Source organism: Phalacrocorax carbo, chromosome 27 (genome assembly GCF_963921805.1).
Source record: "Phalacrocorax carbo chromosome 27, bPhaCar2.1, whole genome shotgun sequence".
Classification (NCBI taxonomy): Eukaryota; Metazoa; Chordata; class Aves; order Suliformes; family Phalacrocoracidae; genus Phalacrocorax; species Phalacrocorax carbo.
In genome coordinates this window covers 621,363-642,742 of record NC_087539.1, presented here as the reverse complement: position 1 = coordinate 642,742, position 21,380 = coordinate 621,363, and the positions used below count along the sequence as shown (strand labels likewise).

General features: G+C 57.6%; 2 protein-coding genes across 7 annotated transcripts in view; one reads left to right on the top strand and one right to left on the bottom strand.

Moving 5' to 3' along the window:
- Positions 1-21,380, top strand: part of ESYT1 (extended synaptotagmin 1) — a 116,154-nt gene that overhangs the window by 21,904 nt on the left and 72,870 nt on the right. The gene's annotated exons all lie outside the window — the stretch shown is intronic.
- On the bottom strand, positions 145-21,372 carry RNF41 (ring finger protein 41). 6 transcript variants are annotated; one of them, XM_064474651.1, is made up of 8 exons: positions 21,237-21,366; positions 19,361-19,541; positions 18,620-18,796; positions 6,854-6,966; positions 3,623-3,894; positions 2,683-2,818; positions 2,280-2,383; positions 145-1,742 (listed from the first exon to the last, which is right to left on the bottom strand). In XM_064474651.1, exons 4-8 carry the CDS (start codon positions 6,941-6,943, stop codon positions 1,391-1,393), a joined length of 954 nt encoding a protein of 317 aa, XP_064330721.1. In that variant the 5' UTR covers positions 6,944-6,966; positions 18,620-18,796; positions 19,361-19,541; positions 21,237-21,366; the 3' UTR covers positions 145-1,390. The 6 variants fall into 6 exon arrangements, with proteins under 6 accessions (XP_064330721.1, XP_064330722.1, XP_064330720.1 ...); XM_064474652.1 differs by lacking the exon at positions 18,620-18,796 and adding an exon at positions 16,387-16,459; XM_064474650.1 differs by lacking the exon at positions 18,620-18,796.

The following is a 21,380-nucleotide window of genomic DNA, read 5'->3' as shown; positions in this document are numbered from 1 at the left end:
CACCCCCGAGATGGGGAGGACCCCCCCAAACCCCCCACCCGTGTTTCACATGGGACTGAGCCCCGTTGTCAGACACCCCCGTGTCCCCCTGGCAGGGGGTTCGGGCAGCCGGCGCAGACCCCCAAGGCGCTGAGAGGCCAAAAAAGCAACGAGAACGCTGTTTATTGATCACGTAAATCCGCGCCGGGGGGCACCGACCGAGCTGCGGCCGGACCCCAGCCGTGCGGACGCCGGCGGAGAAAGTACTGTAAAAAACAACAAAACGAATGCAAATAAATTAAGTTCCCAACAAGTAAACGTAACCAGGCTCTGAGGTGCCTGTCCACGGTACTTCAGAAATAAAATAAAAGGGGGGAAATAAAAACGAGACAAGGCCAAAAAAAGTACAAAAAAAAAAAAAAAAGGAAAATACAAAACCACAGTCACAAAGTGTCTGGAGAAGGAACACCGGTAACAGCAGAGAAAGCGGAGCCAAACACCGGCAAACACGGGGCAGGACGGCGTCCGGGGGCAAGGTGGGAGACGCCCGGGGGGCTGCGAGCTGCTGCGGGGGTGAGCGCGGGGGTCCGGCCTCTCCCGGGGAGGAGAGGGGCTGGGGCATGCACGGGGAGAGGGGCCCGAGGGCTGCACGGCGCCGGGCAGGGACGGTGGTGGGGGAACGGCTGGTCCCCAACACCGAGCCCCCCCAGCGCGGTGGAAGGCCCAAGCCCTCAGCGGGTCGAGCGGGGCTTGGGCAGGGCCCCGCCGGCGACGGCAACAGCGCCCGTTTTGGGGGCTCCCCTGGCCAAGCCCCCTCCCCGGCCCGCAGGAGAGGGGAGCGGACCCCGCTGCTGCCGTACTGCGCCATCGGAGGCAAGGCTCGGAGGGACGGCGGCAGAGACGCCGAGAGCGAGGCAGAAAATCCAGAGAGGGAGAGAAAGCCCAGGGGGGATTCGGCCACCGCACAGGCGCGAGCTGCCAGGGGCCGCGGGGTCAGTCCTCAGCAAGAGCTGAGCTGGGCCTTTGGGTTTGGGCCGGGCCAGGAGCCGGGCTTTGGGAGAGGCACCAGCACCCAAAACGCAGGCTGGGTCTGAGGAGTCTGGCAGTACGTGTGGAGCGCTTGCTCCTTCTCTCCTTGAAAGACATCGAACGGGGAAGCTGATCTGCAAGGGGCGAACGTGGAGGGGCTGCAGCGTGCGCTCACCGCTGGGCCAAGTGTTTGAGTAGTATTTACCAGAGGCATTTAATCATTTCAGCTAGGAAGCAAGAGGTTCGAGGGAACAGTGCCCTAAGAAAACCATGTCGGTGACTAGGGAACGCCGGCAGTTTTGACCGGCTACCCCCAGCCTCCACCTCTGCACCTTCCCCCTCCTCTCCCTCGTCAGCACGAAGCGTTTCTCTTTGAGAGTCCTTAGATTTCCTCCACTCCGTGTGCAAATATCATCACCAGTCCCGGCTCTAGCACCATGTCCTCGCCCATGTGCTGGTTTTCGCAGGCCATCACCACCACGGCCTGCTTGCCGGGGATGCGCTTGGCCACATAGTTCTCGTAGTACCGCCGGTTCATCTGGCGGGTCTCCAGCGTGGCCAGGCCCTGCGGCCAGTTCCGCTCGTGGGCGTTCTCGATCAGCTCGTTGATGATGGACGTGGGGCAGCCGCTCTCCACCAGCGAGCGCTTGATGACGGCCTGCAGCACCGCGTCCGGCGTGGAGATCATCCCGCCCCACCGCGTCACCCGGGCCGGCTGCAGGGAGTTCACCCACCTGGCGACAGGCACGGGACGCGCGGTCAGCACCGTGCGGTTTTGGGGGCTCCCGACAGAATCAAGGAGCTGGTCTGCTCCGCGCTCGGAGGCAAGGCTGGACGGGGAACGCCCCCCTTTCCCCACCTACCCCTCCCCTGTTTTCACCCCCAAACCGGACCCAGCTGCGGCATTCAACCCTGCTGCTCCCCAGAGGGAGGGGAAGAAAGGATGAGATGAGGAGCTGCTTCCTCCAGCCTTTCTCTCAAGGAGGAAGGAATCTGGCAGCTTCCTGCTTGTGGGCAGGATGCAGATGGAAGAATAAAAATGGTCCGAGCGCTTTGTGCAAGCAGCTCACGTGCCGCTCCCCAGCACAAACACCCTGCAACTGCCCCCCTGCTCTCGTGAAACGTTTTCTTCTCAAACCGCACCTTTGCCTCCGAAGGCACTTCACCCCCGCTCGAACCCATCAGCCAAGCCGGCAGACTCCCAGCTCCGCTCGCGCCCCGACGCAGGGCTCCCCACCTCCTCCCCGATCGCCACCAGAGCCAGCACTTACTCCAGGATCTCATTGTATTCGATGGTCTCCTCCAGGTTCTGCAGGTTGGGGTTGACGCTGCGGATGGCGCGCATGTAGGCCTTCAGCAACTGAATGTCCCGTTTCTGCAACAGGCAGGACACAGCGGGGTTTGCGAAAAGGGGTCAGCGCCCACACGTCACCAGACCCCCAGCGCGGCGGCAGGGAGCCGCGCGCCCCTGCCCCTCGGCTCAGCTGCCGTCCCAGCGGCTGGACGAGAGGTGCAGAACAGCAGCAGAGCCCCGGCCGTGCTCAGCTCGGGCTGCTCCGCAGCCGCTTTCTTCCTCCACAAACCTTTTTTGGCGTTTGGTGTCCACGCAGGCGAGGCTGACCCTTCCCATGAGAGACCCCGCTGCGGGACAGCCCCTCGCACACACCGACCTACCTGCTCGGCCAGCTGATGCTTGTGCTCTGCTGAGGTCTTCTCCAGCTCAGCGATTCTCGTCTGCTGCTGTTGCACCACAGACCTTAAATGCTTGATGCAGTTGTGGTTTGGCAGCTCATCTTTGGGCATTTCCAAGCTGCGGATCATTGCAAAAAAAGGTGGAGGCCCCACATTAGGGAAAGTTGCACACCAGAGCACTTGGCATGAGCGCGTAAACAGCCTCCAGAACAAATCCAGTCTTGGAGGACTTGCCAGGAGGCCCGGGAAGCCCAGCGCCGTAACCTCCGATAGGTGTAGGAACGCCTGTTCCCGCCTTTGGCCAAGCCAAATGGTCTCGGGGAGAGCTACGGGAACAAATCACCCCCAGGTTGGCAGGCAATGGGGATTTTCCCTCCTCCAAAGTGATCAGGGTTCAGAACGAGGTCCCACACGAGGCAGCCCATGGGCCTGATCCGGCCTCTGACAGTCTCCAAGCCAACAGTCAGTCACCACCTGGCTGGATGCTTACAACACGTGAGTGGGACAGATATCGGCACCGAGAGCACGAGTGCCAAGGCCAGGCCAGCCACCCACCACTCCTGGCTCTCGGCAACACGTAGGAGGGAGCAGAGATCAGGCTGGAACTTGTCCCAGGGGGCTGGAATGGCTCTGGGCAGATTCACAAAGGCTCCAGTACCCCGTTTCCAGCAGCCAACTGAGTCCCAAGCCCCAGCAACGAGCTGAAGAGCCAGGCGCTTTGAACCATGTTCAAAAAGAAATGGGTTTGACCAAAAATCCTTCCCTTTCTGCAGCACCGCAGCCTTCAAAGCCCGGCTACCCACAGAGCTCTGCACCCAGGGAGTAAAAGGGTGCCAGGCACCAGACCCCGGTTTCCTTCCCCGAGGCTGCGGCCTCTGCTCTGCCCACCCTCTGTGGCAAAGCCCCCCAAGGCCATCCTCACCCGCATCCCTGCTCGCAAGTCACGGGGCGCTTTGGATTGTGCTCGCAGTCATTGAGGTGAGACATCAGGTTGTCAAGTCGCACAACGGCCGTACAGCCGAAAACAGCGTTGTCGCAAGTGATCTGCAGCTTCGAGAGCATATTACGCATGATGCGCGGGACGGGGCGGAGGTGGGCAACCGTCACGACGCTGCGGTCCACGGGGCACGTCTGCTGCTGGGAGAACCACTGGGTGATGCAGGCATTGCAGAAGGCGTGCTCACAGTGGGGAGCCTGCGGAGGGGCAGAGAACAGCCACGCGTTACTCAGGGCCGGCGGGGAAGCGTTTGCCGGCCCGGGTGTGGAGGACAACCTTGACCAGAGAAAGGCTCTCAGTCTTCGAGGGGCGCACAGCTCCTCGTGCTGCCCAGGGGGAGGAGAGCAAAGGGAAGAGGTGCCTCCATTACACAAGCAGGCACGATGCCCGCACCGGGGAGTGAGACACCAAAAGCCAGGCCTGCAAGACCAGAGCCAGGCACAGCACCTTCCACCGCAACGCGAGAGGCACTGCTGCGGAGCCGTCCTCCCTTCCCTTGGAAAAGCAAGTGCCCACCTCGAGCCACCTCTGGTTTTAGTTTGCGTGCCCGGCCCCACCAAGGCACCCTCTTCCCCGCAGACACGTGGCGTCTTGCAAGCCGATCAGCTCCCTGGGCGCAGACCCCTCAGAGCCACGCTCCGGCTCTGCTCTGCCCCAGGTAACGCTGCCTCCCTACAGGGCCGAGGGGGCAAGGCAGATTGGGATGCTAAATTTGAACATTTTTCCGCAGCAGATTAGAACATTACTTCACTGTATTTACACAGCTGGGCTCTGCTCCTGCGTTCAAGCTGCACTGGGGAGGGGGAGCAGGACACACGCCAGCTCTTCGGACAACACCGAGCTTTCTTCTACAGAGCAGAAACCCAGAGTTACAGGAAGGTCAGAGACACTCAGAGCTAAGTCTCACTTCCAAGCCGTTCCCTCAGCACACGGTGCCTTGCAGGCTGCCTCGTACCAGCCGACAAAGGCAGACGACGAGCGCAGGACACACGCCGCATGAGGGTTCGCCCCGTCAGGCTACAGGACCATCTTGGGAGTTTTAGCGCAGCCCCTGGGCATCGCAGCCCGAGCCAACCAGCCCGGCACCCCCGAGCCAGCGGGCAGCCGAGCCTGTGGCAGCCGAGGCAGCACATGCCGGGCTCTGGCACAGGGACAGCCACCCCTCTGCATCGTGTTTTCCCAAAGTCCTGCCCTGCTCTCCGAGGATTCAGCTTTCCGCTGCCCTCCGCAAAGCTGGCCTCTCTGCTCCCCCTGCGGCATTTTACCCTCACAAGCCCATGCCCACCCCACTGAAGTTTAGCAGCTGGGGTACCCCAGCGTCACCAAGTGCACACTGGAGACGTGACAGATAAATCACAGCAGTTTCACTGGCAGAGGGTCACTCTGTGCCCAGAACACAGGGACAGGCCCTGGGGCACCTCCATCCTTGGAGATACTGAAATCTCGGTCTGGATAGGGCCCTGAGCCCTCCGAGCTATGACTAGAGGTGGGGCCCTGCCTTGGCCAGGCAGAGGGACGTCGCTGGAAGGGAGGAACAAGGTAAGAGCCCTCAGGAATTTGCTGCCTTCAAACCAAGGCTTGTCAGAGGGCACGGCTTGTGCCTCACTACGAACTCATCCTCGTCGCAGCTCCAGTTACTGTGGCGCTGGCAGGAGCAGGAGGGCTGGTATCCAACAGACAGGCTGTTAAACACTCTTGAGAAAAGCCTGGGAACAAGGGAGATTGTGATATCACATTCTCAAAAGGAGATTTAAATAAACCTGCAGTTTTCCACTGTGAAATAATAAACCCTAACTTTCCCCTTCCCTATGATCGCGTTGACAGACTTTTTGAAATCAAAGCTTGTTTGACATAGCAGATTATTGTAGCTGGAAGGTGCTAACACACAATTTTAACCACAATAGATTGCAGCTCCACACAGCCCCTGGCACATGGTGGGCTACAGCACACAGCCCCAGCCTCTCGGGGACCCCCACCGGGCAGCTTAGCAACAGGGCACAAATCACAGCTTTTGTGATGCGGTTCGTTATTAAGCAATGAATTTGCAATAATTATGCACACATTTCAGATTATCTCAGTTTTATTTTAATCCGTTTTATTTCAAAGGAAGCTGGATTTACGCAGAGGGTACTGAGCTGCCCCGCACGTGGCCACAGCTCGGCCAGCGTAGGAACGCCTCGGGGGCGCACAGACCCTGGAGGGAAGCGGCAGGGACAGGGGGGGCAAAGCCCCACGTAGAAGCCGGCTCTGCTCAGCCCGCAGCTCCACGCCGGCCAGCTCTGGTGAGGGGGCTATAAAAGCCCCCACTAATCTCTCCCCAAATAACAGGTCTTAGCAGAACACGGTGGCAAATACCAAAAGGCACAGGAGGGCTGGAGACGGCACAGTGCTCTGGAGGGACACTGCACTGGCAGACCTCGCAGTAACAGAGCTCACAGGAAAGCCCCGTCCAACAGCCCTTCCGCTCTGCGGGAAGCGGAGGGAGGAGTGGGAGCAGCAGCTCCCCGTGCACACCCTCCTTCCCCGAGTGGCTGCAGGATCCACCGAACAACACGGCTGCGCCGGGCCCGGGCACGGCAGCCTGCTGGTACCAGGGCTGCGGTCCGTCCATCCTCCGAGCTACGTTTGATGGCAGGAGAGGAGCAGGAGAGCAGAGCCAGGCTCCCAGCAGCAAGTAAAACAGATCAGCTCTGTAGCATGGAGGAAGCATGCATGCAGGGAAGCAGAGAGGGTCAGCCAAGCATGAAGCCATAAGCAAGGGACAGATTTTAGCATAGCTGCTGCCATCTCTGCCTTGGGACACCATCACTGGTCTGCAGCTGCACTGAGCTTTGGTAGAGTTAAGAAGGGAGTAAGGAATGCACGGGAAACCCATCCCAACACAAGCTTGTTTTTCCTCCCGCCTCCTTGCTGACCCCAGGACATGCCCCAAACCCAGAACATTAGTTGACTTCCACCAGAGCTCACACAACCACAGACTTCTATCCCTGGTTCTGCTTCCTTACCCGTGCTGTTGCCTTAAACCACTAGTAGGAAAGTTAAGAATCCATTGAGCTCACCTAATGCACACGCTGTGTGCGGCGCCCATCATCTGATCAAGACATCTAGAAGCCTGGAGCTGCAGTAGCCACAGTCAGTGCTCAGACGGAAACCTACCTGAACAGGCTCCTCCAGGACCCCGCTGCAGATGGGGCATATAAGGTCTTCATCAACATCCCCCTGAAAACGTGCTACATCATACCCCATTGCTCATCACCGATGCCAGAACCCTGGAGGGAAAAAGAAGGGTGGTTAGGAGGAGTCGAGCACCGCGTGACGCCTGCACAGAGCAGGTCCCGGCCCTCACAGTGTCCTGGCTCCCAAATTTCTGCTCTCTCCTCCCAGCACAGCCAGTTGGGGTAGCCCTGGGCACGGCTGGAGCTCAGAGCCAGGTGCTGTACAGAGAAGCACGCAGGGAGAAGTGGTCTCAGCTCCCCTCGTGTGCGCTGAACCGCTCCTCCGTTTTGACGTGCTGCTGGCATTGCCTCTCTCCCACACGTTATTACTAATCCTGCTGCAGTTTTTCTACTTCCTGGTTGCTGGGGTTGTTTTTGCACAGTTTTATTTGGTTTACAGGGGCAAGGACAGCACAGGGACACCTCTAACAAGTGAGCCCAGTCCCATGGGCTGAGCAGCGGGATGCGTACCAGGGACCTTTCCCGGGTGCAGCCAGACACCCACCAGCCTCACCGCACTGGCTGTGGAAGAACCAGCTCCTTCCCCGGGAGCAGCGGCCCCGCTGGCTCCTGGCACCCCAGCTGCAGGTATCGCCCTCTGCTGCCGTCGCAGCAGCCTTCCCACTCGGCGGAGCAGACGCAGAGTGAGGACACCCAACACCATCTGCAGCAGAGCGTCTCCTCAGCTGGGCGCTCCAGCGCCCGGACGAGGAGCCCCCGCGACTCGCCACAGCTGTCGGGGCTCCTGCTCCCAGCACGGAGGGTGCGCGGCCCCGGAGCAGCCCCTCAGGCACCAAGCCCCCCTCCCTCCCCTCTGAGGACGGCTGTCCCAGGTAACACTGCCAGAGGCCGACCTTGAGCTCTGCCCTGGCACACCAGCAGTTACCAGTTCCTCTGGGGCTGGTCCCTGAAGAGCCAGCTCCTCCTCTCCTGTTCTCACCAACATCAAGGTCGGTGACAAACCACCACGGCCATACAGACTCACACTGCACTTGGCTCCAGATAAAGGAGCTCCTACCCCAAACAAGCAGGAGCCAAGAGGGGATGGGAGGCGTGCGAGGGCACACAGACCCCACATGAGGCTCTGAAACCACCATCCACGCAGTGACGAGACTGTGGCATGGCAGCACTTCCAGCTGTGCAAACACCAGGAGCATCTACCTGCTCTGGAGGAGCTCACCCTGCTGCTGCTGGCAGCCAGATGTGGCCACCCAGCCACAGCCAGCGGTGCCAAGCTCGTGCACCTCGGCCAAAGTGCTTGCACAACACCACGTACCGCTCCAGCCAGCTCTTTGCAGCTCAAGGAGCTCTAGGCAGACACGGCAAGCAGAGCTGGTTGCGGAAACCACTGCGTCTGCTCAGCTGCAGCAGCAGAGGAGGAGAGGAGGTGATGGATGGACAGAAAGGGAAGCTGTAGGTAATGCAGTCGCTTCATGGTTGGCCCTTGGGACTCTCCCCAAGTCAAAGAGCAGCAGGGAGGGACTTTAATCAACTCACGGGACACTGCAAAAGTCAGATGATAAATCAGCTCCACGTGCAGATGGATTCTTTGCTTCCCCAGAGCAGGCACAGACAAAAGAGATAAAGGCTGGGGTGGGGAAAGTCCCTGTGTCAGTTTGCAATTCAGATACGATTAACGGCTGGAGGGAGAACGGATCTCCCAGCAACCAGGATCAGCTGCTCTTAAGCCTCCCCATGCCTTTGGACAGATAGGTGAGGCTCTCATCCACTGGGAAGGAACCCAAATGCCTTCCCATCCCTTTGTGAGGCACTCTCATTGCAAGTCTCGGCACCTCCAACACATTTACATTGGGCTCAAACCAACTGGAAGGGCAAACATGATGTGGAGGACCCAGCACAACAGCTCCCGGCTGCCAGCTGAGCCACAGCACCCGTGCAGCCTGCTAGCCTCCCACCCCGGAGGTGCCTCGCTTGGCAGCTGGGACCACTCTGACCCTCTCCGCTGCTCAGTGCACGGGCACTGGCTCATGCCCTGGTGTCTTAACGTGTCTCCAAATCTACAAGCGGCTCCATGAACAGCCTGCGCTCTCCTCCTGCTCGGGAGGTACAGCACCTGCCCCTGCATGGGCGCTCGGGTACCCGAGCGGAACCACACTGGGCACTGCTTCTTCACAACCACACTCCCTAGCAACCTGGCTTTGCCTTTTGCTTCCGAGCTTCCAAACTCCAACATCGCCCCTCCAACAAACAGCTGGGCAAGGCACTAAATGCCTTCACAACCACTCAGAAAGAGCCGAGCGGGGGGCAAAACGCGAGCACTGAACACCAGCCTTGCCATCTGCCAAACAACCCACATCAGAACTTCCTCCAGAAAAATTTCAGCACCTGCACAAGTCTGAGCACCCCTGAATTCTTCTCATTCCTCGACCCAGCTGTTCCCCCTTTTGCCAGAGATCGTCTGTGGGGCTCTGCCAGCACGCTGAAGCAAGGAGCACCCTGCTGCTATCACAAAGCAGAAACAGGAGAGCTAAAAGCATCTGCAAATGCTCGAGTGAGATGGAGCTGGCAACCTAATCTCCCTCCTGCTAGATCCAGAGGCGAATTAATGACCTGGCCCCGCAGGATACTGGATACACTCATTCTTCCCTGGGCTCAGCAACCTGCAGGATGGCCCCAAAGAAGGTATCATATAGCCAGTATGAGCAAGCCCTACTTGCGCAGCGCTACTCAGCAAGAGCGATGATTCACGGGCTGCAGGGATCCATCATGTGCTGAACCGAAGCACAAAGAGCTTCGAAAATACCTTTCCTGGAAGAGCTTGCAGAGGCACTCAGCCACCACAGTGAAGTCGAGCCAAACCATCTGCAACAGGGGCCAGACATGATACAGGGGAGCGAAGGCTGAGCAGGAACCCAGGCAAACCCGCTGTTACGGGAAATTGCTTCTGCAGTAAACAGCAACTGCCACCTATGATTATACTTGACTTACGCGAATGAGCTTCCCAATCTTGCCTCTCCAAATACGCGCGGCTTCGTGACCCAAGCGCCACCAGCCTCCCGAGGGCTGGGCAGGGAGAGGGGACAGTTCGCACAGACCAGAGGCCAGTCACAGAGCTGGGATTTAGCCCAAATTATAGAGAAAAGCCAGGATAAGTCACTTTTTTCCCCCCTGCTTCCCTTGCCATCATGCTCCTGCCTTGTCTTTGTAGATTGTCATCTTCTTGGCCTGGGGACTTCAAATGCCTGCACACTGCTCAACACAGAAGGGATCTACATAGCAACAAGGGCTTGATTCTATCAGGGAGGATCAGTAATTAACAAGTCAAAAGCACTTTGATATACCTACCCTTACCCAAAGCCTCCTCAGCATCCACCAGCAGAGACAAAGGTTCCTAATAAGCCCTTGGGGAAATAGAGGAGAGGAAAGAGGAAGGCAACAACTCACTCCCTAGCTGGTTAGGGCAGCACTGCACCGAGGACAGCCCCAAGCCTGTCACATCCCCACGGCAGGGATCCCCCGCTCCCCGATTGCTACGGAGGGTCCAGCATCTCATCCCAAGCCCCAACTTGTGGTGCTCTTCTGTCCTCCCCATAAACCTGCCATTTAAATAGGCAAATATGACACCTAGAAGTAGAGGCAGACCATCACTGTGAACTCCCCGCTATTCTGGTCACAGGACATTCATCCCTACATACCCAATGCATTGCAGTTTTGCTCCAAACCTTGGGCAAAAACGGGCTTCATTCAGCTGCCTGGCATGAGCTTACCTCCGCCCTTCAAACAGCGCAGGACCACAGCGAGCAAGGCTGGGGCTCCTCTGACCCAAAGCGTATCCGCCCGTCTTTCATGGTAGCAGCAATCATACAGGTAAGACTTCTGTGATATGTGCTGCCTGCCAGCACAGTAACTAACCATTCCTGGCCCCAGAGGAAAAGTCAATTGCTAGGAATATTTTTCCTGTTGATAAAAGGAAAATTAATGGCTTAAAAAAAAAAGCTCCCTCTCCTCCTTGAAATAAAAAAACAAAAGCCTGCATAGGAGCCCCTGGATTTGTTCCACGGCCCCCAAAGCACATGTTCCCTCCTTTTTGCCACAATGTGTTCAAGCCAGTGGATCCCAGACGCTCCGGCTGAGCCAAGCTTTCTGCCTGGTCGACTGCTCCAGGCGCAGTCTGTGGAGCAAGCCAGCATCTCCCAGCTCCGGAGGAGCTCTCCGCTCCACCGGCACAGGCAGGCTGACTCATCTGGAGCTCTCAGGGTCGGACTTCCACGCTCCTGCTCACCCACACAGCCAGCTCTCCTTGGTCAACAGCTGTTTAAGGCTACAAGCACACCTGGGCAAGGATCCAGAGCAACCTGGAAAGGGCCTGGGCCTAGACAGCTTTGCTAGGAAAGCAGCACCTTCCACGAGACCTTACCAGCACTGTTGGCTGCAGGTGCCGGGGCAGGAGCAGACACCTCCACCTGCACCACGCAAACAGCGTGCCAGGCTGTCGGGAGACACTGACTCACCCCCAGGAGCTGGTGAGTAGAAGTATGAGCAACACGAGCAAGGACCAGTGCAGAGGCAAACTGGGAGGCAAGTGAGTTTCACCCAGGTAACTGATGTGCTGGCTCCAGAACTCCCCAGGCGCCCAGAGCCTGAGAAGGTGAAGTCTTGGAAGAGGCACCGACCCACCTCGGCCCGCATCGCTGTGCCAAGCGGAACAGGCGACGGGGACGACTCGCGCACTCACAGCTAGAGCTCGCCGAGATAAACCAACCTGGCCCAAGGCAAACAATAAATGACAACAACCAGAACAATGTGATCACGGGAGCGGAGCCAGCACCTACCTACTAAACACACGGCAGAAAGTACGCCTGGAAAATCCGAGCACAACGGTCAGTAAAGCCAACAACTGGACGAAGAGCAGCGACCACCCCAGGGCCTTGTGTTCAAATGCAAAGGTGTCCAGCTTCCCCCGGGGGCACCATCCACCGGCAGCATCTGCCAGCTCCGCTGCCTGCCCGCATTTTAGCGGCAGATCCACACAACCAGCCCCTTTTCCGAGGCAGTATCTGGTGCCAGTTCACTAGGGAAGCCCATCCCTTCTGTGGAAATACAGAAGACCAGACAGAATCCATTAAAAAATTAAAAACAAGCACACAAAACAAATCAAACTTAATTAGCCTGTGCTGGAAGTCTCCAGCGTGTCAGGCTTTGCCTGGTTCTCGGGGAGAAGAGACACCATTTTCTCATTACTTCCAATATAAGTGTTGCCAACAGATACCAGAGCCGCTTTGCAGCTGGGATAGCTCGGAAGAAACCTGTTCTGTGAGCAATGGTGTTTTTAATAATCTTTCCTAATTTCATCAGCCTCGTGCGCCAGAAGAAATAGAAATAAAACCAGAAAGCAAGGGGGAGGGGAGGAAAGGGAGAGAAAACAACATATGGATGCAAGAGGGGCTGTTCTGTAGCAGTTAAAGCCCGGCATGGGAGCCAGGACACCAGCGATCTTCTCACTGGTTTGCACTGTGTGTGTTCTGGGGCACCACGCTTTGTCACCCCTGCCGCCCTGCTGTGAGTAAATACATAACATCTCGGGGGGGCCGCGGGGTTTCTGAAGCAGTCTCGCTGCTGCTGGGAAGTTTCCATGGGGGGTAAAAAGCGACCCAGAAGCTTAAAGTTTTGCAAACTCAAACTTTGCAACTTTGTAAAGTCAAAGTTTTGCAGCAACTGGCTCCCAGCCCCCAGGATCTGCACCCACTCAAGAGAGCCCCCACCCCCATGAGTCCAGGTCACACCAAGGAAGGAGGCTGCCGGCAGGACAGCAGAAGACCTGGGACAGGACTACACAGTGGGAGCTGCCCCATGGGTGCCTGGGAGGGAGCGCAGGGGCTCTGACCTTCGGCTGAAGGCATCTGCTGGGCTCCATCACCCAGGTGAGGAGGCTGCTCGGATAGGATCAGGGCTGGCGCCAGGACGCAGGCGAAAGGGCTCTGCTCAGCCGGATCTCTGGTCTGACAAGCAGATTGAAGACGGAAGAGTCATCGGTGTTGAAGCTGTGCCCATGTCTGTGCCTTGCAGCCTTAAAGCAGCTCCTAAGTGACCTGACACAATGGAAGCTTCACGGGAAACCCTCACATCAGCAACCAGAGCTCGCTCCGGTGACAGCAGCCTGCTCCTGTACAACGGCAGAGGATTCGCCACCCCAGCGACAGCGTGCAGAGCTGTGGCGGCCTGTGGCTCCTCTGCAAGCGACCCAGTTAGTGCAGCCCAGCTGGCCAGCGGCAGCTTGCCCAGCCCGGCTGGTTGCTTGCCTGCCCGCCGTGGCTCGCGACAGCCCCCGGCACCTGAAGTCTGTGCATTCTAGAGCACGGCGCGGTCAGCAGCTGTGACGAACTCGCGGGGGTCCTGCAGGCCACGCACGTGAGTGCCCAGCAGCCCGGCCACCTTAGAGCCACCCAGCCGTCGTGGGGCACCAGGGGACCCGTCAGCCAGCGCTATAAACAGCCCCCAGTGACACACAAGAGGAAGAGCAGTCTGAAACGGAAGATTAACAAGAGCAATATCGAGTCCGAACACGCAGCGTAATCTAAAGCTGGCTAAAAGTCCCTCTGCCTGACCTAGTTGTCCAGCGACCCAGTTTCTAAGCCACGCAGTACAGCGGGACAGAAACAAGCCGAGTGCATGTTGTGCATTCCTGGCTGGAGCCACTGCCCTGCGCTGCCGGGCCCGGCAGGGAACCGACGCGGGCATTTGCTGGCACGCAGGCCGAGCACAAATCCAAACTTTGCCCTAATCTGGAACTACGAGCTCTCTGCTCGGGTACAGGCCCCATTAGGATTTCACAGCAAGGAAGAGCTGGCACAACACACATCCCGTAACTTCTCTGGAAACGAAAATACCAGCAGCGCAGGTCCGGCTGCCCCCGCCTCGGGCTGCGCACCCGGGCGGCCGGGAGCCGCACAGCTGCGCGTTACGGCAGCGAGGAGAGCGGACGCACACAGGCTGGGGGCAGCCACCTTCCCTGCTGCGCTCTCCTCACTGCTCGGGGCTTCGGCCGCTCTGTCGAGCCCCACCGAGCTGGCCAGGCTGTTCCAAGTGACTGCATTTATAGCCTTGACTCGTGTCAGAGCTTCCTGGTCTTTCTGATCATTACCTTGACTTTTCTGGTACAAAACTGCACCCCGTGCTCACCCGTGTTACGCGCTGCTTGACAGAGCGGATCTGATTTCAAAAGCCAGCACCAAACCCGAGCGGGGTCCAGAGTCCACCCCGTGCAGGGAGTCCCCGGGCTCAGCCGCACACCGTCCCGTGCTCAGCGCTACCGGCGAGCTCCGGAGAGGCAGCTCAGCAGCTGCAGGATCGGGTTCGTGGCATCGCTCTGCCTGTTCCTTTGCTCCTTCCCATTTTGTTGGCATCGGGCTGGCCTGCATGTGTGGAATGAGCCTGCATGGTTTAGTGGTTTTCCCAGGAATTTCTGCATGTATTCGAGACATCTACGGGCCACAAGCTGGCGCAGAGGAGAGCGCTGGTCTGCAGGCCAGGCCAGTCGCTTCACCTGCCTGACTTCAGTTTCTCCATCGAGAGTAACCGGTGAAGAGCAGCCGATACAACAAACCAGTTCTGCCTGCATGCACACCACCAGTAACCACCAGCTGCCTGGCATGTGCATAATTAACCACCCCACTAATGACACCGCAGAGCAGCAGCGCTCCCTCCCCACCAAAAAAATTGATCAGACAAACAGCCTCAGCTGAAACGCGACTCGTTCACTCCTCTCCAGCATTAATACCCAGGGCCTCTAATTGCTGTCGCACATACCCAGGAAGCAGACAGCAATTTAGAGTAATTTACGCTCCACTCGCAGGAAAAGCCAGCGAAGCAGTCCTAACAGCAGCTCCCGTTTCAGCCAAGCGCCCAGCAAGCCTTCGTGCTCTGCGACACAGCAGCAGCTCTGGGACTCCCCGTACGGACCAGCACCAGGCGGAGCCGCCCTCGGGCCTCAGGGGGAACAGCTACACCAAGGAGTTGGGTTTGATCGGCTTACAGGACTAACTGGTATCTTGATTCTTGCTTACCGATCCTTTAAAGAGTTACCACCCACTTCCAACGTAATTGTTGAGCTCATGTACTTGTTTCGGAACAATGGTGACACGAGTTAATCCATTCCTCTCCAAACGGTGTTTCCTCCAGCAGGAGCAAAACCCGATGGATTCAGCGTGCTCACTGCGGTCCCTCCCACACCCGAAATAATCGATATCCCCCAGGCCTAAAACTTTCCTTAGGTGGAGGTGTTTCTTCAAAGCGTTTTAACCAGTTAGCAGAGACTTCAGGAATGGCTGACTAATCCACGAAGTTTTAGTACACACTATCTTGATTCCAGAGGCCACAGGCAAAAATATTACTCATTATTTGCTAATTAAAACACAAAAGTATTGAAAGTACAAATCTAACAGCTCTTTCCGTAAAGAGTTTTCTTCCAGTGATCTTCTGTTTGACATTAGCTCACATCCAGAGAGCAAAACTTTCTGAAGGAGAAAAGAAAAAAAATCCCTTTTTTTAAAAAAAGCTTTTCACAAATTAAAGGAAGCTTTTGCCCAAGTACACACAGGCAAACAAGATCAAAAGGAAAACGGGGTTAAACAATCATTCTTGGTTGTATAATAGGAGGAAAACACATCAATCGTGAGGCCCTACCCATGTTCAAGATCCCGTTTCGGTAGCTGGTGGAAGGACAAACAACATGTTGAAGAGCTGCTATTGCTTAACCCCTGCAGAATCAGGCTAGAGGGCTTTGCCACCCAGCAAGGCTGTTCCTTATCCTGGGAACCTCTTCAGGATCACTAAAGCCCGACTCATAGTCCTGGGAACACCTACAGGCATCATGCCTAACGCTGGCAGCACCTCAAAATCCCACAACATGAAACACTATGGGTACCAAAAAAGCAGAGCCAGCCTGCAGCCCCTCCCAGCTGGGACCCAACAAACTCATCCTGTTTTCTGTACTTTTGATGCATTGAAAGGATTTAAGTGAAAAAGGCTGGAGGCAGAAGAGTTTGCCAGGGAGATCAGCCACCTCGAGAAAGGAAAGCAAATAAAAAAAGATCTCTGGGAAGCTCCTGGAGGCAGCTGCTGAAAGCGGAGCGGCTCGCAGCACGCCACGCTGTGCAGACAGCATCACCTCTGCACCTACGGAAGATTTGCTCTTAGGATCAGCTTTACTCTTTGATCACCTCTTAGGATGATCTAAGAGGGAGGTGGACAACCCTGTGTGCAGCCACGGGGCAAGGGCGTTATCACCTCAGACTGGACAAGGCTCATCTGAAAGAGCAAGCCAAACAGCCCAGGTAAAACTCCGCGGTGCCCCATCCCTCCTGCCTCCAGCACAGCCAAGACAGGCACAAGACAGCTTTTAACCCATGCCATCCCCAATTCCACGGACAGCCGCTCTCTTCCAGAGCCGTGGGAGGAGCAGAAGCAACATCCACAGACCAGATCAAACCCCTGCTCCGCTCCAGCTACCCTTACCTTCGGCCTGCGAGGAGCTTGACAAGATCTCCTGGGATGCCAAGTCCTTGGCACTGCAACAAGTCCTACAGCCCTATGGAATGCATAAGCAAGAATCGAGCTGACTGCAAGCCTCTGCTTCGCAACTGCGAGCGGCTCAGGGAGCGCAGTTTGTTGCTGCAGGTTGCTAAGCCATGGCAACGACTTCTAGGGGGAAAAAAAAATAAAAATCACACATTGTTTTGGGAACATCAAGGTCCTGCTCTTTATTAGGATGTTCTGACAGGGTGGCCTGACCCGGAGCTGCCCACCCAATTCCTGCCACTTCCCTTCTGTACTTTTTTCAGATCAAGCCCTTCCAAAGCTCAGGAATTCAGTCTCCAGCACTGCGGAGGGGCTTCGATGCCTCAGGACCGCGAAAGGGGCAGAATAGGTCAAACCCCACAGATAGGCAACAACATAGGGACAACTGGGAGAACGCTCAAAGGTCAGCCCCACATTCGTGTTGGGGAAGGAAACCTCAAGGCAGATTTCCACAAGACAGCATTATATTCCTCAAAAAAAAAAATTTCAGCAGGAGGGGGGTGTAACTCCTCTACAGGGCTACACCCACGTTTCACCTCCTGCCCTGGCTGAGCACTCCCCTGCCTCGCAGGGTCCACGGTACCCCAGCTGCGGCTGGGGCGAGACCCTGCCCGTGTCCCTCCCGGCACACACGGGCTGTCACCGTCACCGACCACCCTCAGGAACGGGGGATACGCTCAGTCCAGGTGTTGCAAACAGAACCGCAGCCTCCCAAGCCTCAGGTTCCTACGCCCCGGTCTATCAGAGGGGAAACGTTCAAGATCCAGGCAGAAACACACATTTTGTTCTTTCCACTACAAGTTTAGAATATTCTTCCCACTTGCTGCATTTCAACACTGCAAAGTCTCTTTCTCTCGCTTGAGCTCTGTCTGTAACAGCTCCTGCCTACCAGGAGCCCAGGCAGGAACCAAACAAGGTCCTGTGACTTGGGGTACGAGCTCCCACTAACAACTACTCAAGCCACCAGCTGCCCTCCCCAGCTGTCGCCCGGGCTCTGACACATCCCACAAACCCCAGAGATCACGGAGGAATGCGGCACGGCACGCTGACGCAGCCCCGCAGCACGTCTCCAGGCGGACGCAGCAAGACCAGAGGAAGACGTTGCCACCGACGGCCCAGAGGCACGGACCCGGCCCCAGCCTACATCGGGGGGCTGCACGTTCCTCATCGGCGCCGGCAGAGGTGCCCGCAGGCTCCCACCGGCACGGGGTCTCGCGCACGTGCCGGGCCCTGCACCCAGGAGAAGGGGTTTGTCTGGAGAGCGTTCGTGGCTACAGAGATGGATGAGAGAGTCTGCGAGGGGGGTTTCCCTTCCTTAGATAGGCGGAACAAGCCACTCGTTAACAGCCGGGGCCATGCTGGCATTACACAGCACAGCTCTACCCAGCCTTTTATTTTCTGGTCCACTTCTTACCGTGTAAAGACACCAAGAAAATTAAAAGCCTAAATCTGAAGTTAAACTAGTTTATGTTTGGGGTTCGTTCCCCCCCCCAAAACCACAATGTAAATCTCAGCCAGGAAAATGCCTGAATACACACACTCAGTTATAAAAAGCATCCCACATCGCTGCTCTGTCAGTAGCCTGTCCCCTCCCAACCCGGACTGCTCCACCAGAAGCGGACGCGATGCCCTGTCCCAGAGAAAACCACGCCACAGAAAGGCAGACCTGGCAGGCAGGAGGACGCCCAAGAGCCGCCACCTCCACCAGCAGCACCCCAAGAGCCGCCGGCTCCCCACGCAGGAGGCGAGGATTCCCAGGAGCCCAGGGCAAAACCCGGGCCCCTCGCCGAGGCGGCTCGGCAGCCTGGCCCGCACAGGCCGGCCAAGCCTCCACACTCCCCGGCAGACCCACCTTCGACTACCGGCACTACCGTTGTACCGAGCGAGTCCAGACCAGTGGCCACAGGGAAACCGTAACATGAGAACACCAAAGAGCTTTCTGCCTTTAAAGCGTTTGGATGCGAGGGATCTCTTTAGGCTCGGAGAATAATCCCATCCTCACAGCAGAGCAGCACGGATCCTATTCAGTACGAAGTGTTTCCTGTTTTCGGCTGCGAGGAGCCCACACAAGCTGCGAAGCCTCAGCAGCTGGCCGGCCGCCAAGCTGACCGATCAGCGAGAAAACACAGGCGGAGACCGCCGAGCAGCGCGACTCACGGCCCGCTTTTACCTTTAGCTCTGTTTGAAGTTCGCTTTGCATTGCCTCCAGCTGTCTCTGCAGCCTTTTGGGATGCTTTTCCAGAACTCCAGAATCATCAGTGGGTTTTGGTAACAAAGCACTTTCCCTGCAAGCCACAGGGAACCTCGCTCGTTCGAGAGCACTCTGGGGATTCCAGTGTCTGCCCTTCTGGAGCACCAAGTGAAATAAGAGATACAGAAATCAGGCAGGGGCAGTTTTTAAGCCAGTTTGGCAGGATTTATTTTAAACCTCTGAAATTTAAGGAAGATCTTGCTATTTCCCTGTAGACATTAATTACAACAAAGGTTCTTTAACGGCTTTAGAGCAAGAGCTGCCTGCTCTGTGCACTGTGAGCCTGCACAGACCCGGGAACAGCAGGCTGTGAGCTCTAAGCGGTGATCTAGGTAGATCTGCCAGGGGAGAGATCGGGCAGCTACAAGCTGCGAGAACAGCCTCATGTGTTGTGCTGTCAGCTGCAATGTGGGGACTGTCAAAGACATACTGAGATCTTTCTTTTAGCAGAGCAAGAACAAAGTTTTCAGACAAATATGACTTCAAAGTTATTGGCAGCAGCCAACTGAGAGCCCTGAAAGCATATATAAAGCAACACCCCGTAAAAGTGCTGATGTAACTAACTGTTCACGTGTTGGAGGCTCCACTTTTGTGGAGGAAGGACTTAGAACTCATCCCCCGTGCACAGATGGAGAAAGTTTTGAGAGGCACTCGATTTACCTTCCGTGGCAGAATTCCTCCCTAAGTAGCAAAGAGGCAGGGCAGGGCTGGGTTTACTCTTTTCAGGGAGATGCTCCCAATGGCCCATCTTTTCCCCTTCCTCTTCTACAGTTTAAAATGTCGTTCTTCGAGGGCCAAGAGCCGCTGCCACGCAGGAGTCATAAGGTCAGACAGGACAGATCTAGTCACAGGGGGGGAAAAAAAGGGAAGGAAAAATGAGCACAGTAAAAACCAAGGTGGAAGGCTGTGCCCTGCCCTTCACCCCCCTCTCAGGGCCCAGGTGAAGACACCTCTCTTCCTCCACGCAGGAACCCAGGCCTTCAGCCCCACAGAACAGAAACCTGCATTTCCCAAAGCGCCTGTGCAACTCTCCTAAAAAGGAGAAGAGCCTGTGCAGAAACCATCGAGCTCCTGCAACACGAGCCCTATATGCCTCCGACACGGACACGCGCGTTTCCCTGGGGACAAGGGTCTGACGTCGGTCACGGGAACAGAGAATCACCACCGCATCTCAGACCGCTCCCCGGCTCCCTACCTTGTCTTCCAACCATAGAAAAAAGTACTCCGCCTTGCCTTTTTTAATTTAAATGGCAAGAATAAGGGTCCCTCCAGAGCCCCCAGCCAGTCTTGGAGAGCCCTCACGCATCCCAGCCTCCCCGACAGGCTGAGCACGACTGAGCCAGTGACCTAAACATCGGTTGCCTCCCCGTGGCACTTTGCTTCAGAAATTCCAGCCCTCGGCCAGAACTCCGCTCGCCTCAAACCCCCGCCTCACTTGGCTGGGAGAAAAGCTGGGACGAGAGGTGTTTCCAGCAGGATCGCTGCGCCGCAGGAGCGCACCGCGTGCAGGGGAAGAAACATTTGCCCAGTAGGTAAAGTCTCAGCTTTTAAGTTATGCAATCCTGCTAAAAATAGTCTCCCCAAATGCCACCTTAAGATCTTCTGACACAAATCCAAGTTTTTTTCTTGCAACTCCTCTGCTCGCTCTAGCGTTGCAAAAAATCGACAGCAGGGATGCCTGAATCGGGAAAAACTGCTTTGGTTTTATCTGCTGGTCTCGGCAACAAGGATAAAACCAGCTCGGAAACGCCCCTGGACGTTCCCACCATGCCGAACAGGGCGTGACGGCACCCAAAGCCGCCACGAGCAGCTTTATTACTGTTATAACACGAAGTTTATCTGATGTTGTTACATTTTTGGACGTTTTTACCTTTATCACTTCCAACTGCATCAAACACCACTACGGCCGCCGCAGAGCTCAGGTGCGGCAGCGCGCGGCCCCTCTGCAAAGCCTCGCCACAATTAAAGCCTTACCCCATTTAATTACCGACTTCCCCCTGCCTCCCGCCCCAACACACGGGCGGGCTTTGCGACGTGCTCCGGGGGGCCAGGCCCCGAGGAGGGGGAGCTGCGCGCCCTCCCCGTCACCGGGGCTGCTCCGCGCAGGGGACCCCCAGCCCGCGCCCCCGGCCCCGCGGGGGCCCAGCGGCGCCCGGGGGCCGCGAGTCGCTGCTATGGGGAGCCGCTTTCGGCCCGAGGAACGTCCTTCCTTCCGGAGCGGCCGCATCCTCGGGGGGAACCGGCACCTCCGCCCACAGTCGGGGCGTTTAACGCCGCCTCTCCGGGCACCACCGGCGAGGGACGGGCCGAGCCCCGCAGCCCCGGCCCGTGAGAGGGGGGCAGGGTACGGGAGAGCGAGCCGGGGCCGTGCCCCCCACACCGGGGTCCCTCCCCCTCCAGCACCTCCCCACCCTTCCCCCGCCGCGCTCCCGCCAGCCCGGCCCAGGGCCGCGGCGGCCCCTCAGGGCCCTTCCCCGCGCCCCGGGCACCCCCCGGCATCCGCCTCCCCGCTCCCCCCTCTCCGCCCCTCACGTACCGCCTGCCGCCCGGCCCGGGCCAGCTCCGGGACGCCGCGGGGCTCAGGGGCGGCCGCCGCCTCCCCCCGCCCGGCCCCGCCACTACGCAACGCCCGCCCCGCCGGAAGCACCCGCCCCGACACCGCCCGGAAGCGCCGCTCTAG